The sequence below is a fragment of the Nicotiana sylvestris genome, chromosome 7 (genome assembly GCF_000393655.2).
Source record: "Nicotiana sylvestris chromosome 7, ASM39365v2, whole genome shotgun sequence".
Classification (NCBI taxonomy): Eukaryota; Viridiplantae; Streptophyta; class Magnoliopsida; order Solanales; family Solanaceae; genus Nicotiana; species Nicotiana sylvestris.
Window position 1 is genome coordinate 145,167,311 of NC_091063.1, and position 19,962 is coordinate 145,187,272.

The 19,962-nt window shown below is 38.3% G+C and overlaps 2 protein-coding genes across 2 annotated transcripts; one reads left to right on the top strand and one right to left on the bottom strand.

The window, feature by feature from the left end:
• Positions 1 to 464: 464 nt before the first annotated feature.
• Positions 465 to 1,380, bottom strand: LOC104244867 (probable glutathione S-transferase). The gene is made up of 2 exons (XM_009800384.2): positions 1,222 to 1,380; positions 465 to 1,081 (listed from the first exon to the last, which is right to left on the bottom strand). Exons 1-2 carry the CDS (start codon positions 1,246 to 1,248, stop codon positions 728 to 730), a joined length of 381 nt encoding a protein of 126 aa, XP_009798686.1. The 5' UTR covers positions 1,249 to 1,380; the 3' UTR covers positions 465 to 727.
• Positions 1,381 to 6,639: 5,259 nt separating this feature from the next.
• LOC138873897 (uncharacterized) lies at positions 6,640 to 7,716 on the top strand. Its single transcript, XM_070152384.1, has one exon. The coding sequence runs from the start codon at positions 6,640 to 6,642 to the stop codon at positions 7,714 to 7,716; it is 1,077 nt and encodes a 358-aa protein (XP_070008485.1).
• The last annotated feature ends 12,246 nt before the right edge of the window (positions 7,717 to 19,962 follow it).

Here is a 19,962-nt window from a genome sequence, read left to right on the forward strand (position 1 = left end):
TCACATAGTTTATGTGATAAGTTTGATGACTCACGTTAGCCAATCAAAATCAAGCAACAGAGTTCATATGTAGATGTAATGTCCATCATCTACCATTAAAAATGGAGGGGTTATATAACTCTCTAAAGACATTCAGTGTTGGAGAAGAGCTTCCGCAATTGGTGAAGGTATCCACAAACAGAAAGATCAATCATCAAGTGTATAGTTCTTCAACAAAGGAGTGGTCAACAGAGTTCTTCCAGGAGATCAACCCGAAACAAGAAGTGATGATCGACGTTCTTGGTGATTAAATATATCACAAAGAAGTCTGCATCGTCCTATATTCGAGAAAGACGCTTCTCAAGACCTCGAATCACGGAGAATTTCATAGAGGAGAATCAATGGATACATAGAATTGTACTCACAAATATTTATCAATAAAATTTCTTTTCTTCATATATTTTGCTGCAGTTTATTTTCCATAATAAGAAAATTTGGTATGAACAACCCCTAAAAATATTTTGTTTCAAACTCCACTAGTTTGGAAAGGCAAAGATAAAAACATGACTCTTTATCATGTAGTAGCTGGAAGAAATTACAATTACATACAATACAATCACTGACAAAGCAGCAAAACAAATACACAAGATACTACCTACTCTGTGAAAACCTGGCTATGCTAGTTTTCTTTAATAGGTAGTTTTATTGCCACAACTAAATCATGATAATTCACAAATAAGAAGTGTTTTTATTTGGGAGCTACTGCAGTTTGAAAGCGAGGTTGAAAATGGGCAAGTAACGCATCCCTTAAAGGTAAATATTCCTTAACTTGGCTGCAGTGAATATACTCATCTTTCCAAGCACAAAAATTAGGGTATTTTTCACTTGTCACTAGAACTACACCAGAGGCTTCTTCACCAATTCCAAGCCAAAATGCCATCAAATTAGCAGCTATATCAGCATACCCAAAGTCGTCTCCCACAAAGAATTTTTTGTCCTTGAACTCATTATCAAGAATCTTCAGTGGCTCACCAAATTCCTCTCTAGCTTTGTCTGACTCCTCTCCTTTGCCATATAAAGCTTTCCCAATTGTAGTCAAGCACTGCAAAAAAACTCAAATCTTGAGTTCCAAACATTTCTACTTTTATCAAAATATTCTGCAGATAGGTATATATTGCATGACTTGCGGACGACAGTGTCAAAATCAATCCATTTATTCGTAATTCGCCAAAATCGTCCAACCTTAAAATTGGTTGGATTATGACTCATTTTACAAAATCAAAAATTGAGATTGGAGATTATATATTTTATCAGTTTCCGTTGGCTCTTGATAAAAGAAATTAAGGGAAATAACAGGGGGAGATAGCAGGAAAATAAAAGAGTATACTGAATAGATGTAAAAGGAACTGAAGCTGAAAATTCTATATTATTTAACTGCATTTGGACTACAATTTATAAGAGAAATGCTAACTTAAAAGACCTAAAAATCAGCACAATATATGCTGAAAATAACAAACTCCTAGAGACTAGTTCACTCCTAAAGACTAGTTCAAAATTATTTCAACTTCAAAATAAATTATTGCAGTAAATAACTCTTAAGCTGAAACAGTAAAATAATTTTACTATTTTCAGCTTCTAAAGCATATTTCTAACATTCTTCCTTGCTTTTGAAGCTGCAAATTCTGAATTTATGCCTTGTAAACGTTTAACTGGAAGCGACTTTGTACGTAAATCTGCCAACTGATCTTTGGACTTGCAGTAAATTGAGTTCGATTCTCTATTTTGTTGCATCTCATGATTGTCAATGAACTAAGTTGGCTCTTTTTTCGGCTTCATTTGCATTTTGCCTTGAGGCTTGTCAACTTTCTTCCAAATTTTATTTTTCTGAAATATTGACAACTTCTTTGCCTCATTCACATATGTCCTCTTTTGGAGGATTATCTGCACTTTGTAAATTCTTTTGGATTCATTTTTCATCTTTTGTTGGATTAAATGAGAAGATTTTACCTCTCATTTTAACCCTTAAAATCTCAAGTCCAGTTGCATCATAAATGAAACAATATTTATCTTCAAAGGATACTTTAAATCCTTTTTCCATTATTGTCTAACACTTAATAAATTTTGATCAATATCAGGAACATAAAGAACATCTGAAATTTTCTTAGTACTTGACTTTGTTGGGATTGCAACAGTTCATTTTCCATTAGCAAGAATATAATCACCATTCCCAATTCTGACTTTCTTATTTCTCATAGACGTGCTCTTTGAAAATATTTTTGTCATATGTCATGTGGTTTGTACAACCACTATCAATCAACCAAAAATCAGATTTCTTGATTGAAAGAATAGTTGCCACAAACAAGTGATCTTCTTCTTCTTCATTGGCAACTTGGGCATCAGCTTCATGCTTTTGATATTTTCCTTTGCAAATTACAGCTTCATGACCAAGTTGAATGCAAAATTTGCACTTTGCATCTGGCCTCTTCCAATATTTGAACGGTGGATGACCTTTTTTGCCATAGTGCTGACAAGTTGGGTAATTTTTCTTTGCATTATTACCCTTGCTTTGAGTTCTGTGGTTGCATGCCAAGGCTCCTTCAACCATACCATCTTGCCTCATAAGCCTTCTTTGCTCTTATGCCTGTAATGTATATAACAGTTCTGCCAAGGTAATCTTGGATAGATCCTTTGTACTTTTCAAGGTAGTTATGGATACTTCATATTTTTCAGGCACCGTAACAAGAATTTTTTCAATAATTTTCGAATCTTTAAATTTAGTGCCAAGCAACCTTACCTTGTTAACAATACCAAGCAACTGATCTGAGTATTCTTTGACGGTCTCATATTGTTTCATTTTCTACAACTCGAATTCCCTTATTAAATTCAGCACATTCATGCCTCGAATTATTTCAACTCCTGTATATTCACCCTTCAGATAATCCCAGATTTCTTTTGCTGATTTGAGAGCCATAACTCTCGTGAAAATTGGTGCAGACACACCAGCAAACAAAGTTGCATTTGCCCTTGATTTCCTGGTTTTCATTTCCTTGTGACTCTTGATCTGAGGCACCGTGGGACTGTTAGGAAGCGGAAGAACATCATAATCCTCTTCCACGGCCTCCCAAAGACCAAGTAAGTCTCCATTCTCACTGCCCACAATTAGTAATTTTCACCATCAAAGACTAGAGGATCCAATTGAGAAAAACTCGTTTCAGTCTTCATCTCACTCAAGAAAAGATTTACTTAGGTCCCTTAAGAAAATGACTCTTGATACGAATTGTTGGTTCTTAATAAAAGAAATTAAGGGAAATAACAGGGGAAGATAGCAGGAAAATAAAAAGAGTATACTGAGTAGATATAAAAGGAACTGAAGCTGAAAATTCTATATTATTTTACTGCACTTGGACTACAATTTATAAGAGAAATGTTAACTTAAAAGACCTAAAAATCAACACAAAGTATGCTGAAAATAATAAACTCCTAGAGACTAGTTCACTCCTAAAGACTAGTTAAAAATTATTTCAATTTAAAAATAAATTACTACAGTAAATAACTCGTAAGCTGAAACAGTAAAATAATTTTACTATTTTCAGCTTCTAAAGCATATTTCTAACATTCCTCCTTACTTTTAAAGCTGCAAATTCCTTGTAAACCTTTAACTGGAAGCGACTTTGTACGTAAATCTGTCAACTGATCTTTGGACTTGCAGTAAATTGAGTTCGATTCTCTATTTTGCTGCATCTCATGATTGTCAATGAAATAAGTTGGCTCTTTTTTCGGCTTCATTTGCATTTTGCCTTGAGGCTTGTCAACTTTCTTACAAATTTTATTTTTCTGAAATATTGACAACTTCTTTGCCTCATTTTCACATATGTCCTCTTTTGGAGGATTATCTGCACTTTGTAGATTCTTTTGGATCCATTTTTCATCCTTTGTTGGATTAAATGAGAAGTTTTTACCTCTAATTTTAACCCTTAGAATCTCAAGTCCAGTTGCATCATAAATGAAACAATATTTATCTTCAAAGGATACTTTAAATCCTTTTTCTATTAGTTGTCCAACACTCAATAAATTTTGATCAATATCAGGAACATAAAAAACATCTGAAATTTTCTTAGTACTTGACTTTGTTGGGATTGCAACAGTTCCTTTTCCCTTAGCAAGAATATAATCACCATTCCCAATTCTGACTTTCTTATTTCCCATAGACGTGCTCTTTGAAAATATATTTGTCATATGTCATGTGGTTTGTACAACCACTATCAATCAATCAAAAATCAAATTTCTTGATTGAAAGAATAGTTGCCACAAACAAGTGATCTTCTTCTTCTTCATTGGCGACTTGGGCATCTGCTTCATGCTTTTGATATTTTCCTTTGCAAATTACAGCTTCATGACCAAGTTGATTGCAAATTTTGCACTTTGCATCTGGCCTCTTCCAATATTTGAACGGTGGATGACCTTTTTTGCCACAGTGCTGACAAGGTGGGTAATTTTTCTTTGCATTATTACCCTTGCTTTGAGTTCTGTGGTTGCATGCCAAGGCTCCTTCAACCGTACCATCTTGCCTCATAAGCCTTCTTTGCTCTTGTGCTTGCAATGTATTTAACAGTTCTGCCAAGGTAATCTTAGATAGATTCTTTGTATTTTCCAAGGTAGTTATGGATACTTCATATTTTTTAGGCACCGTAATAAAAAAAAATTCAATAATTTTCAAATCTTTAAATTTAGTGCCAAGCAACCTTACCTTGTTAACAATGCCAAGCAACCGATCTGAGTATTCTTTGACGGTGTCATATTATTTCATTTTCTGCAACTCGAATTCCCTTATTAAATTCAGCACCTTCATGCCGCGAATTATTTCATCTCCTGTATATTCTCCCTTCAGATAATCCCAGATTTATTTTCCTGATTTGAGAGCCATAACTCTCGTGAAAATTTTTGCAGACACACCAGCAAACAAAGTTGCTTTCGCCTTTGATTTCCTGGTTTTCTTTTCCTTGTGACTCTTGATCTGAGGCACCATGGGACTGTTAGGCAGCCGAAGAACATCATAATCCTCTTCCACGGCCTCCCAAAGATCTAAAGCCTCCAAGTAAGTCTCCATTCTCACTGCCCATAATTGGTAATTTTCACCATCAAAGACTGGAGGATCCAATTGAGAAAAACTCGTTTCAGTCTCCATCTCACTCAAGAAAAGATTTACTTAGGTCCCTTAAGAAAATGACTCTTAATACGAATTGTTGGTCCTTGATAAAAGAAATTAAAGAAATAACAGGAAAATATGACAGGAAAATAAAAAGAGTATACTTAATAGATGTAAAAGGAACTGAAGCTGAAAATTCTATATTATTTTACTACATTTGGACTACAATTTATAAGAAAAATGCTAACTTAAAAGACCTAAAAATCAGCACAAAATATGCTGAAAATAACAAACTCCTAGAGACTAGTTCACTCCTAAAGACTAGTTCAAAATTATTTCAACTTCAAAATAAATTACTGCAGTAAATAACTCTTAAGCTGAAACAGTAAAATAATTTTACTATTTTCAGCTTTTAAAGCATATTTCTAACAGTTTCTCTCTCTAAAATCTCTCTCCCTTCTCTCTAAATGTGAAACGATGCTGCTGATCCCACTCGGCCACCTGACCCACCTTACCAAACGGCTAACCCAACGGCTAATTTCATCACTGACATAGGCGGAGCCACCTCCAGAAAACCTACCACAGTACCAAACCCCAACGGAAACAACCAAAAAACACCTTCTGATGCCATTCAAATTTCCAATTACTCATATAACAACACCCAAAATCACACCCAATACCAAACGGCTAACCCAACGGCTAATTTCATCACTAGCACAGGCGGAGCCCCCGCCGGAAAACCTACCACAGTGCCAAACCCCAACGGAAACAACCTACAAACACCTTCTGATGCCATTCAAATTCCAATTCCATAGAAAACAACACCTTAATCGCAATCCTTTCCCAAAAATTTCGAGCAATTTCGAGCAACCCCAACCCAAAACCTGACATACAAATGACCTAAATCAAAGTGACCAACAGTGCATGCAACCTCAAAATAGCAAACAGTTACCTGAATCTAAACTTCCTAAACAACAGAATGAATTAGCCTAAGGAAGTAATTACAACAAAACCAAGCAAATAGTGTCGAAACCAACTTTTGCCGCCATTGTCCGAACCAGCCTTCAATCTCCTGACACGGGTGCCATGGTTGAGAATCAACACGGCACGCACCTTCGTAAACTGACTATTTTCTTCAAAGCAGAGTACTTTCATTAACTTAGCTAAAGAGTGCAGATACACCATCATCTGGTAAGTTCTATCGAGGTAAACCAACCATGGAGGAAATTAGGAAGACCTTTATTAGGCAATTCCAACTCACTACCTCTGTCAAGATAGCTTATTTTGATCCTAAACATGTTTACCTTGACTTCGCTAATGAAGTGGATTACAATCACGTCTTCGCGAAGGATTATATTGACATTGGCAATGCCCCTATGAAAATCCTCAAATGGACTTCGGATTTCAAACCGGAGGAGGAAACATCTATTGTCCCTGTTTGGATCCTAATTCACCAACTCCCCTAGCACCTGTTTAAATGGAATATTATATCCAGACTAGTCCAAGATGTAGGTATGGTTGTGGCTCCGGACATGGCAACATACTCCAAATCTAGAGGAAACGTTGCGAAAGTTAAAGTTGAAATTGACCTCCTAAAGCCTAGACTCGATCAAATATGGTTAGGTCATAAAGGACTCGACGGTTCTGATGATGGAAAGTGGCTTGACATTGATTATGAAAAAGTACCAAACTATTGTGTCTACTGCAAAATGCAAGGTCACTATGAGAGCCAGTGCATAAATAAGATCAAAGATGAAAGGATTAAGGCACAGAAAGAAGCTCAACTCGATAAGGAGAAAGAACAAAAAATTGATAAGCCAAAGGACGATGGCTTCCAAACGGTTTCAAAGAAGAAGGCTGCCAAAGTAAGATTCCAGAACAACATACAAATGAAAATGCCCAACAAGCCCGATGATCACAACCATAAAGAACAGAGATTAAATGAAATTCAACTCCAAAAATACCAAGAAACAAACCAAGATCAAAGATCTAAGGCAAGTGCTGGCATTGTTATCATGGAACCAACCGAGGTGCAGAAGATTCACATGATGGAAGATGTGCCAGGTAAAAGGAAAAATAAAGTGGAAGAGGAAACCATACGCAACAACAATTACAAGTTTGGACAGAACATCAGTAAGAAGAAGAGGTCCAAAGCTAGAAAAAAGAATCAAAACAACAACAACAAAGAAATCCAAATCCAAAACACTTTCCTGGAAGAAGGCCAACCAAGTAACAAAAAGGTAGACACAATACACAAATCCTTGGAACAAAAGGCCAGCAACAAGGAAGATAGCATTACTCTCCTCGATAATGATCAAAATAGTAGACACTTCTTCCAAAGGGATTTCAATAATGATAAGGACACTACCAAACTCACTGATGAAGAAGCCAACAGTAGAAAGGACACAGAAGCAAACAACACCAAGAATAATCAACTAATTGATCCAGGAGATATGCATAACACATATCTGAAACTTATAAGTGGTACCATCTTAGAAGAGGATAAAGAGGGTGAAGATATGTACATTACTAACAACTCTCACATGGCAGAATCTTCCTTCGAGGATGATGGGGAAGAGGATAGCACATAAGATGGTGATTATGAGGATGAAATGAGCACTGAAGAATCTGATGAGTTTGAAAGTGCAGATAGTGAAAGTTTTTAGAATGAGGACCAACCTATAAACCACACTACTGATGAACATGTTGCCCAACTTATTGAAACATTCAACTCTAATGCTCTAGTGGAGGTAAATGTAAGCTTGGAAATGGATAAAATTGTGGAAATAAAACACTTATCTCTTAGAGATAAAGGAAGAGGCAAAAGTAATGCTTTCATGGGCAGACACAACTTAAGAGGAAGAGGTGGCAGATTCACCTATCAACAAGCTGTGGTTATACCACATGAGCAAAACCTCTCCAATTGATTATGATGTTTAAGTCTCTATACTGGAATATTAGAAGCATTATTTCTAGTGGTGCTCTTGATAGACTTAAGCAAATTATCCGACTTCAATATCTTTCTTTTATTGCTATTAATGAACCTTTTCACAAAGCAGACCAACTGAACAAGTTCTGGACAATTCTGGGCTATGTAAAGCTTATGCCAATACAAATAGCCAAATCTAGATCTTTTGGAGTAATGAGTTGAATTTTAATATGGTGGAAGAGTCTGATCAACAGATTACTTGTATCATCGAACGGATGGGATCAAACATCCTGGTCACTTCAGTTTATGCAAAATGTGAGGCGGTTTTGAGAGAACAACTATGGAATAACCTAAGGGATATCTCTCAGAACTACAAGCTACCTTGGTATATTGCAGGAGACTTTAACTATTATTGATCCAAGTGAAAAACAGGGCGGCAACCTTCATCGAATGTCCAAAAGCATGCCTATGATACAGTTCATCATGGACTGTGATCCCATTGACCTGGGCTTCTCAGGCTCACAATTCACATGGTGCAATGGATGGGCTCCTAACAAGAGAATTTGGACAAGGCTTGATAAGGTGCTGGTGAACCAAGATTGGATGAACAATTATGATTATACTAGTGTCAATCACTTGATCATAATAGGATCTGACCATTCCCCCCTCCTTACCATTGCTAAAAACACATCCCAACCCGCTACCAAATATTTAAGATTCTTAGACTTCTGGACTAATGAATAAGGTTTTAAAGATATGGTAAAACAAGCATGGGATATAAAGGTTCATGGCTCTACTATGTGGAAATTTCATCTGAAACTTAAAACTACTTGCAAGTGCCTATCCCACTGGTCTAAGATATCTATTGGAAATATTCTTGACAATGTCAAAGATCTGGAGTAGAAGGTGGAGGAATTGGAGCATAAGATCATTACAAACAACAATGAGTATAATAGAGCCGAACTTAACCGTATTAATGCTCTCCTTATTAGGGCATACAAAAATGAAGAGTCTATATGGAAGCAAAAATCTAGGATCAAATGGTTTGTGGAAGGGGAAGTTAATTCTAAATTCTTTCACTCCATTGTCAAGGGCAGAAGGAAGAGGTTGACTATCAAGAAGACCAGACTTAATGATGACAATTGGATTGAAGGAGATGATCATATTGCCAATGAAGCTGTATCCTTTTTCAAAATCAATTTACTAGAGAATATACTTAGTCCAATTTCTCTATTCTTAATTGTATACCTAAAGTAATAAATGAAATGGACAATGCAGATCTCACTGCTAATCCTACTATGGAGGAATTGAAAGCAGTTGTATTCTCCTTGAGCCCATCCAGTGCACCCAGACCAGATGGGCTCTCTGGAAAATTTTATCAGTTATGTTGGGACATTATTAAGGAGGACCTATTACTAATTGTTTCTGATTTCTTTGCAGGTAACCAAATATCAAAGACAATTACTCACACCTACCTGATCCTCATTCCTAAAGTGGACAACCCTCAAGCTGTCAATGAATTAAGATGTATTAGCCTTAGAAACTTCTCCTGCAAGATTATCTCTACCCTAGTGAATCAAAGGCTACGCCCGCTCATGAACAAGCTGATCTCTCCTTATCAAACAGGTTTCATTAAGGGGAGATCCATAACTGAAAATATTATGATGACTCAAGATATGGTCCATAATATTACAAAGCCCTCATTACAATGGAATGTGGTTTTAAAAGTAGACATGACTAAAGCATATGACAGAGTCTCATAGGTGTCATACCTCCTTTTTTATACCTTCGCCCCGCGAAGGGCGTAAAGGAGTTTTTCCAATTAAAGGACAATCGGAACGAGATTTAATTATTAGTTATTCAGAGTCGCCACTTGAGAGATTAATAGTGTCCCAAGTCACCGGTTGGATCCCGAACCGAGGAAATTTATGACTCTGTTAACAGTCCACGAACCAGAAATCCGAGTAAGGAATTCTGTTAACCCGGGAGAAGGTGTTAGGCATTCCCGGGTTCCGTGGTTCTAGAACGGTCGCTTAACTGTTGCATTTGATTTTATCTAATTTTAATACATGCTAGCTCATGTGCCTTTTATTAATTTTACACCGCTTTTATTATAATTATTTTTTTTAAGAATTGCGACGTCATGAAAACGCATTCCGAGCCACGTCGCAATCAATGCACCCGTAGTTATCAACACATTTCGACTTTGTCGAGATTTGGATTTGAGTCGCATCAATGCGCACCCTAATTTTAAGAAGGTTATTTAATTAAATCGTGCCTAAAGATACTAACGTAGTGTTATTTTGGGGAAAAGCCATGAAGTTTGCTAAACGACCATCCCAAATTCTAATTATTTCGACAATTATTTACTAAAGGCCCACATTTATTTATTTTTGTGCGGTGAGGCTCGTCTCAATTTGTGAAACTCTTTTCTATCATTATTTATTTTTAAGGATTACAATGTCGCGAAAACACGTTTCGAACCCCGTCGCAATCAATGCGCCCGTGATTTGTCAACACATTTTGATTTTGTCGAGATTTGGATTTGGGACGCATCAATGCGCACCCAAGTTTAGGAAAGTAATTTTTAAGTAAGTCATGCTTAAAGATTCTAACGTATTGTTATTTTGGGGAAGGCGGTGAAATTCACTAAACAACCTTTCCAAGTCCACACAATGAAATAATTATGCTATTAATTACTTGAGGATCCTAATTGATTAAGCCTAAAATTTGTTGAATTTGAATTTGAACATCCGGGAAGAAAAACTGAGAAAATTGGGCTCCCAGCCCATAAAGTCCAATTCACGCCATTGCACCTACTGCAGGCGCAGACTTCTGGGCTTTTCGCATTGGGCCAAATGCGGGCCAGGCTTCTAACGGATTGACAGAACCATTACAGCCCAGGGATCGAACCCCTTGAAGCACTCTTTTATTTATCTAATTCTTACACCTTGATGCACCTAGGCCTTAAATCAATTATCACCTGGCTAAAATCTGGGCCAACTATTAATATTCCAGGCCCAAAACTGGCCCAGTATGGGGCCTGTTAAATATGCAATTCATACTAGTCCAATCTTAAAATCAACCATGCGTACAGAACTCCAAACCAACTACAACGTTTGCAGACTTGAGTTCAGCATACTATAAAATTTAAACAAATTGAAAATGACAATTGCATAAGCATGAAATGCACAATTTAAACAGCTCACACCCTTGACTATATACATGAATCTAAGTACCAGAATATCCACTTTAAAATGATCAAATTCATGCATGACAGTCCATCAGTCTCAATTATACAAATCAGTTATGGGCTCGAACCAATGCCAACTAAATCAATTAGTAACAGTCAGACAATTTAAACAACTAAACTGTGAATAGGCAATCAACAGACAATGTTTCCAAAGGCAACAGAATTCCAATAGCATTCCCATTTCTCCACTTCAACTTGGAGTTACATAGATGCAAGTCAAGGAAATGTACCTGGGAATTGTAATGAAAATAGAGAAAAGGAGATGAATCAGCTATTTTCAACAGCAACAGCAACAATACCCAGCAATGTTACACCACAGAAACACAGGCAAATTGCTTCGAAAACCAGAAATATAAGCCAATTCCCACAGATCAGTTTAACATACTTCCAACATACCCCTGTCCCTCACAGTTGAAACCAAACACACCTGCGATATTACTAAACCCCAATTCCCAGCTGAAATCCAAAAACTAGTAATGAGACTCTGAAGCTGTTTCAAATTTCTCCATATTTGATGTTTTTATTTTCTGAATAATCTTAGAATTGAAATGCTAACTGAATTTAAAGGCAGGAATGAAAGCTCAAATTGAAACTTAAGGCTCAAGGCAGAAGAAAAAGCAGACCCCCTTTCCCAAGGCATCCTATGCCCTTTTATAGGCAAACCCAAAAAGAATGGACTAGATTCTGATTTGCCAATCAGTCCCTCTAGTTTTATCTTGCTAAACAAGTAACTGCACTACAATTATTAAAATTTACACTTGAACCCCATTCTAGAAGGCCCTAAGGTATTCCTCTACCCATACAATACCTATACTGCCCTTCCCTATACCTTGATATTACTATTCCTATCAGAACTACCCTTTTCCATACCCAGATTACCCCTGAAAGCCTTTCAAAATCACTGAACCTACCCTCATCCTTAACAGCTATACCCAATATCCTAAATCATTCTGAAACTAACTAAAATTAATTAACTAGCATTCAGAAACTAACTAATCAGACTGACTGAACCAATTCTGTTCAATTAACCAACTCGAACAAGCTAAACGAAATTAAACTGAGCTTAAGCTACCACGATTAAATTTAAATGAACTTAAAACTAACCCTTAAACCATGAACTTATAAACATTAAACCAAATATCAAGCTCAGAATCAAAAGTAGTTAACAGAACCTAAACTAACATATTTAAACCATAAAATTAGCAGAACAAATAATGAAACAACAACTGTAAATAATACTTCAATCATGCGAGTAAAAAAAACAACAAAACTCACAGAGGCATAAGGGCTCCGGCCAGTCAGAAATACCTGAATCCGTTCAGATTTTTGACGCGTAACATCCCTAACCGTGTGTTCTTACAAGAGAACACATGGTTAAGGATACTACGGTTCGAAATCAAAAGGATTTGGTTTTAGGGTTTTGGTCGTAAATTCTTAGATCTAAGATTTGGGCCGTTTCATGGTGATTTGAAAGAAAACAACCACGGATTAGTGTTGAGGAAGGGCTGGGGGTTGTGGGGTATGATTTTGGACTGATTTGGACGAACCTGTCACTTGGCCGGAAAACTTTAAACCAAGATTCGAAGAGTTACGGCCTTATTCGAGGTAAACCAATGGGTGCAATGGAAAGAGGAGGGTGAGGGGGGCCTGTGGTGTTAATCTCAGGGTGAACGACATAGTTTGTGTTCACCGCCGGCAAGGAATTTAGGGGCGGCGCGGATTAGGGTTTGAGGAGAAGGGGTGGGGTGAAGAAGACGATGCAAATGGGGGTAGGGGAGAAGGGTTCGGACACTTAAATACTGAGAACCTAGTCAGTTCCGGACCACTGAATTGATGAGATCCAACGGTCCTGATCCAAGGACCCCGAAACGACGTCGTTTCATTTAAAAGGGGGGCAGACCGGGTAGGGACTTGGGCTGGACTGAATCGGGATGCTTGAGGCGTTTGGGCCAAGGGATTAAATGCAAAAGTGGCCCAAATTTGGCCGTTAATAACCACTCCCTCTATATTCTTTTTAATAATAATTTTTTTCATTTTTCATTTTGCAATCTTGTATTTTTTGTATTTATTTTTCTGATTTTTACAAAGATGTGAAATTAAACTAACAATTAAGCTAAAACCAATTAATGCCTAAAATTAACTTAATAACTATTTGCGACCGTTTCACAATTAAATTATTAAAATGCAAAAGTGAACTATTTTTGTCATTTTCTTCATATCCTATTTTAAAACAAATTAATCCCTAACTAATACTAAAATATAAAATTAAATCCTAAGTGCGAATGCATATTTTATGTATTTTTTGTATGAGTTAACGTGCACAAATAAAAATGCAATAATTATCAGAAAATGACACCAAAATGCACAATAATGAATAAAAATCATTTTGCTTGAATTTTGGGAATAATTCATATATAGGGCAAAAATCACGTGCTCACAGCTGCCCCTCTTTGCTCGAAAATATGAAAGGTTTTCGGGCAAAGATAAGTGAGCAAATACGAGCGATTTTTGCCCGTTCAAATATTCCGTTGTGAAGCATTTTTGAAAAGTTTGACCGCATCTTGCTTCAGAGGTTGCCTACATATCCTGGGCTGAACATGAATCAGGTCAGTGTAGTTCGGGAGTGTCTGGTAGCTGGGACTACCAGGAACAGTGATTGCACTGCGCTTGTTACTGTTACTGCTGATGTTGCTGTTTGCTGACCTCCCTTATTACATCGTGTCAAAGATAAAAGAAGCTAAACTAACTATGCTCTATGAATTATAAAAATCCTATCTAAATCCTTCAAACTTGCTCTTGTACTTCCTTGTTGCCTTATTGTCTTGTTCTTTCTTGTTGTCTCATTGTCTTGTGCTTTCTCGATAAAAATCCATATTGCCATTCCCTTAGGCGGACCCCCAACTTCCGAAACTTGAACTGTATGTACTCCTCTATTATACAGGCGGGCTCCTGACATGCTGGACTTAAAACCAAAACCACTCCTCTATTATCCAGGCGGGCTCCTGATTTCGACTGCTTCAAATATTCAACACCTTCATTTTCCAGGCGGGCTCCTGATTGCTAAAATTGACCCGTATGTCTCTACTCTCCAGACGGACTCCTGATTGCTAAAATTAAATTGTATGTCTCTATTCTCCAGCGGACTCCTGACTTTCCAAAATTAAATTATATGTCTCTGTTTTCCAGGCGGACTCCTGATTGCTAGAATTAAATTGTATGTCTCTGTTTTCCAGGAGGACTCCTGTCTTTCCAAAATTAAATTGTATGTCTCTATTTTCCAGGCGGACTCCTGATTACCAAAATTAAATTGTATGTCTCTATTTTCCAGGCAGACTCCTGATTACCAAAATTAAATTGTATGTCTCTATTTTCCAGGCGAACTCCTGATTTTCCAAAATTAAACTGTATGTCTCTATTTTCCAGGCGGACTCCTGATTACCAAAACTAAATTGTATGTCTTTATTTTCCAGGCGGACTCCTGATTACCAAAATTAAATTGTACGTCTCTGTTTTCCAGGCGGACTCCTGATTGCTAAAATTAAAATGTATGTCTCTGTTTTCCAGGCGGACTCCTGATTGCTAGAATTAAATGTATGTCTCTGTTTTCCAGGCGGACTCCTGATTTTCGGGTATCTGAACTACATCCTATTATCCAGGGAGGTCCTGACAACTTACACTTATTCTAATCATGCAAACTTTGTAATCAAATTCGATTCCCCTTATGCATTTCAGGGTTATCTTGTATTTAATCAAACCGTACTTTGCAATTAAACCTGGTTACTGCTCGTTTTCCTTCTTAGAGAGTTTCCTTTCAACGACTAACTTTCTGCCCCTGTTATAATCAAAGAAAATTTTGTCAGTTTAAAATGGTGGTTAGTTGATGGCATTCTTGCTGAAAACCCTTCCCCTGCATTGCTTTTGTGTTAACCGACTTCCACATACTGGCCCTAAACCGCTTGACTTCCTGACCAACTTTTAAATTTCCCAACATCTGGCGACCGAAATGTTTTACACCCCTGCTGTTGTTTTACTTTTCTTACCTTTTTGTTTGAGCTTTTGCCTTTCCCACGACATTCCCCAATCATTTCCCCGATGAAACTTCCGTTAGTTCCCTGAATTCTAGTTTACATCATGTTGTTTTTGACATGCTCTGACCACGTTGTGCTTTACAATTCCGGAAACTGGTAGTGAGCTTTGAAGTCCTTTCTGCTTGCTTTGACCAAAGCTAGCACTGGAATATCTCAGTTAGATAAAACCCTCAACAGAAAAATGAAATGCAACGATTTTTGAGTTAAGGACAAGAAGAATCCAAAACCAGATGACTGTTTTAAGAAGAGAAGGAAAAGAAACTTATCTGAGCGAGACGGCTGGTACCCATGGTTATGACATGCATTTTGGATTAATCGGCCCAATCTGTCCAAATAACCAGCTTTTAATTGTCGTACCTTGTTGCCCAGAACTCCCATCAATGGTTTGAATCTCCCAGACCTTACCCTTGTTTTTCTGCGGTACCTCGAAACATTTTTCCACCCACAAACCTTTTGCCTTTTAACCTTCTTTCAACTCCCTTTTGCCTCAAGGTGCCCGCGCGGGTTTTCACCAATAAGACTCCCTCATTTATTTTTCTCTCGGCTCCCATCGCCTTATGGTGCCCGTGAAGGTTTTCACCAATAAGACTCTCTCATTTTACTTTCATTTTTCTTGCTTGAACCAGAGTGTCGCCACTGATACGAATTACTGTCACCTGCTCGACCTGGCATTTCTTATAAATTGATCAAAAGGTCTTTCTTTGGACCGTAATGTAGGCTTTTGGATTGGGTTAGAAAGAAAGGTATAAAAGGCTCAAAACAATTCGAATGGGTTCAAATTACAACTTTCGGAATCCAACTCTCATAACAATCACAACTTCTGCCCCAGTTTCTTGCTTGGGGATTTTTGGATTTCTATTTGGTATGACTGAACCTCAGAGTAAGGCTGCCTACGTACCCTTTCGGGATCAAGTCAAACGTAGTTCGTTTAAACCTTTGTTGTTGTGCTTTTCTTTCTTTTCTTTTCCTTCTCTTTTATTTCTTTTCCTTTTCTTCTTTTCTTTTCTTTTCTTTTTCTTTTTCTTCTTTTCCTTTCCTTTTCTTTCTTTTCTTTTCTTCTTCTCTTTTCTTTTCTTTCTTTTCTTTCTTTTCTTCTTGTTTTTATCTTCTTTCTTTTCCTTTTGTTTTTCTCTTCTTTCCTTTATGTTTGGCACCCGTATTCCCTGATAGTGCCGTTGATTCCGAAAGAGGGGTATGAAAAATAAGTAAGGCTCGAAGGGAATAACAAGGGATAAGAGTGTTTGGATAGCTGGACAAAATGCCTTCATCATTTCAATCTTTAAGATATGCCAGACACAAACATATACATTCAAAAAATAAAGAAATCATACATAGTATCTCTTGACCGCATCAGAATTGATGGCCATTTCTACACATTTTCCTTCCACATCTGTCAAATACAATGCTCCGTTAGACAACACTCTGGTTATTACAAATGGTCCCTGCCAGTTTGGAGCAAACTTTCCTTTCGCTTCAGCCCAATGAGGCAAAATCCGCCTCAGGACTAATTGCCCGACTTCGAATTTCCTTGGACGCACTTTCTTGTTGTATGCTCTTGCCATTCTCCATTGGTACAGTTGGCCATGACACACTGATGCCAATATCTTCTCGTCAATCAAACTTAGCTGCTCAAGACGGCTTTTCACCCATTCATCATCATCGATCTCAGCCTCGGCAATGATTCGCAGGGATGGGATTTCCACTTCTGCAGGTATTACTGCCTCCGTACCATATACCAGTGAGTAAGGAGTTGCCCCTACCGAGGTGCGAACGGTGGTGCGGTATCCTAACAATGCAAAAGGTAATTTCTCGTGCCACTGTCTAGATCCCTCAACCATTTTCCGAAGTATTTTCTTTATATTCTTATTGGCTGCTTCAACCGCGCCATTTGCCTTGGGACGGTACGGATTAGAATGCCTATGAGTAATCTTAAACTACTCGCATGTCTCCTTCATCAAATGACTATTAAGATTAGCCCCATTATCTGTGATGATTACCTTTGGAATCCCAAACCGACAGATGATATTCGAATGCACGAAGTCGACTACCGCCTTCTTAGTCACAGATTTGAACGTCTTAGCTTCCACCCATTTGGTAAAATAATTTATAGCTACCAAAATAAACATGTGCCCATTTGACGCTGCCGGATCAATTGGCCCAATAACATCCATGCCCCACGCAACAAAAGGCCATGGTGCGGACATCGTGTGTAATTCTGATGGTCGAGAGTGAATCAAATCTCCATGGACTTGGCATTGATGACACTTACGCACAAAACTGATACAATCTAGTTCCATCGTGAGCCAATAATAACCCGCTCGGAGAATCTTCTTTGCCAGAACATACCCACTCATATGCGGTCCACAAACTCCGGAATGCACCTCCGTCATGATAGTTGTGGCCTGTCGTGCATCTATACATCTTAACAAACTGAGATCTGGAGTTCTTTTGTACAGCACTCCTCCACTAAGGAAAAACCCACTTGCCAATCGCCGAATTGTTCTCTTCTGATCATCGGTGGCCTGCGTTGGATATACTCCCGCTCTAATGTACTCTTTGATATCCTGGAACCACGGCTCTCCATCGATTTCCTCCTCTATCACATTACAGTAAGCGTGCTAATCACAGACCTGAATCTGCAATGGATCAACATAAGATTTATCTGGATGGTGCAACATTGATGCTAAAGTAGCCAAAGCGTCAACAACCTCATTATGAATCCTTGGAATGTGCCTGAATTCTATGGCCTGAAAACGCTGGCAAAGCTCATGCAGACACTGTCGATACGGTATAAGCTTCAAGTCCCGTGTTTCCCATTCCCCTTAAATCTGGTGTACCAGTAGGTCCGAGTCACCCATGACCAAGACTTCCCGTACACCCATATCCACAGCTAATCTCAATCCCAATATACACGCCTCATATTCTGCCATGTTTTTTGTACAGTAGAAACGAAGCCGAGCTGTAACAGGGTAATGCTGACCTGTTTCCGAAATAAGTACCGCTCCTATTCCCACGCCTTTCATATTTGCAGCCCCATCAAAGAAAAGTTTCCATCCCGACTTCTCAGCTTGTTCCAATTCACCAATGTGCATCACCTCTTCATCAGGGAAATAGGTTTTCAAAGGCTCATAATCTTCATCGACGGGGTTCTCAGCCAAATGATCAGCTAATGCCTGTGCTTTTATGGCAGTCCGTGTCACATAGATAATGTCGAACTCTGTGAGCAAGATCTGCCACTTTGCAAGCCTTTCTGTGGGCATGGGCTTCTGAAAAATATACTTCAGCGGGTCCAAGCGAGATATAAGGTAAGTAGTATAAGATGACAAATAATGTTTCAACTTCTGTGCCACCCAAGTTAGGGCGCAACATGTCCTTTCCAGATGGGTATACTTAACCTCGTAAGATGTGAACTTCTTGCTGAGATAGTAGATAGTCTGCTCCTTTCTGCCCGTAACATCATGCTGCCCCAATACACAGCCGAATGAACTGTCCACAACTGTCAAATATAAAATCAAAGGCCTCCCGGGTTCTGGAGGAACCAACACAGGTGGGTTTGACAAATACCCCTTTATCTTATCAAAAGCCTCTTGACCTTCATCAGTCCATTTGACCGCAACATCTTTTTTCAATAACTTGAAAATTGGTTCACAAGTTGTCGTGAGTTGAGCAATGAACCTGCTGATATAGTTCAATCTTCCCAACAAACTCATCACCTCGGTTTTGTTTCTTGGAGGTGGCAACTCCTGAATAGCTTTGATCTTTGACGGGTCTAATTCAATACCCCGCCGGCTGACTATAAACCCCAACAACTTCCCAGATGGCACCCCGAAAGCACACTTTGCAGGATTGAGCTTAAGATTGTACCTGCGAAGCCTTTGAAAGAACTTTCTCAAATCTCTGACATGGTCGGATTGCTGTCTAGACTTCACGATCACATCATCCACGTATACCTCGATTTCCTTATGTATCATATCATGGAAGATGGTTGTCATGGCCCTCATATAAGTTGCCCCATCATTTTTCAAACCAAACGGCATGACCCGATAACAATTTGTTCCCCACGGCGTGATGAATGCCGTCTTTTCTGCATCCTCCTTGTCCATTAGAATCTGATGATAACCCGCATAACAATCCACAAAAGAACCAATGTCATGTTTGGCGCAGTTGTCGATCAGTATATGGATGTTGGGAAGTGGGAAGTTATCTTTTGGACTTGCCTTGTTAAGGTCTTGATAATCGACGCACACCCGGGTCTTGCCATCTTTCTTTGGCACAGGCACGACATTAGCTAACCAAGTGGGGTACCGTGTAACCTGAATGACTTTTGCCTCAAACTGCTTGGTAATCTCTTCTTTGATCTTCACACTTATGTCCGTTTTGAACTTTCTCAACTTCTGCTTGATAGGAGGGAGTGCTGGATCAGTGGGTAATTTATGAACCACCAAATCAGTGCTTAGACCTGGCATGTCATCATATGACCATGCAAAAACATCTTTGTACTCATGCAATACTTTAATTATCTCCTCCTTGAGTTGTGGCTCCAGATGAACACTTATTTTAGTTTCCC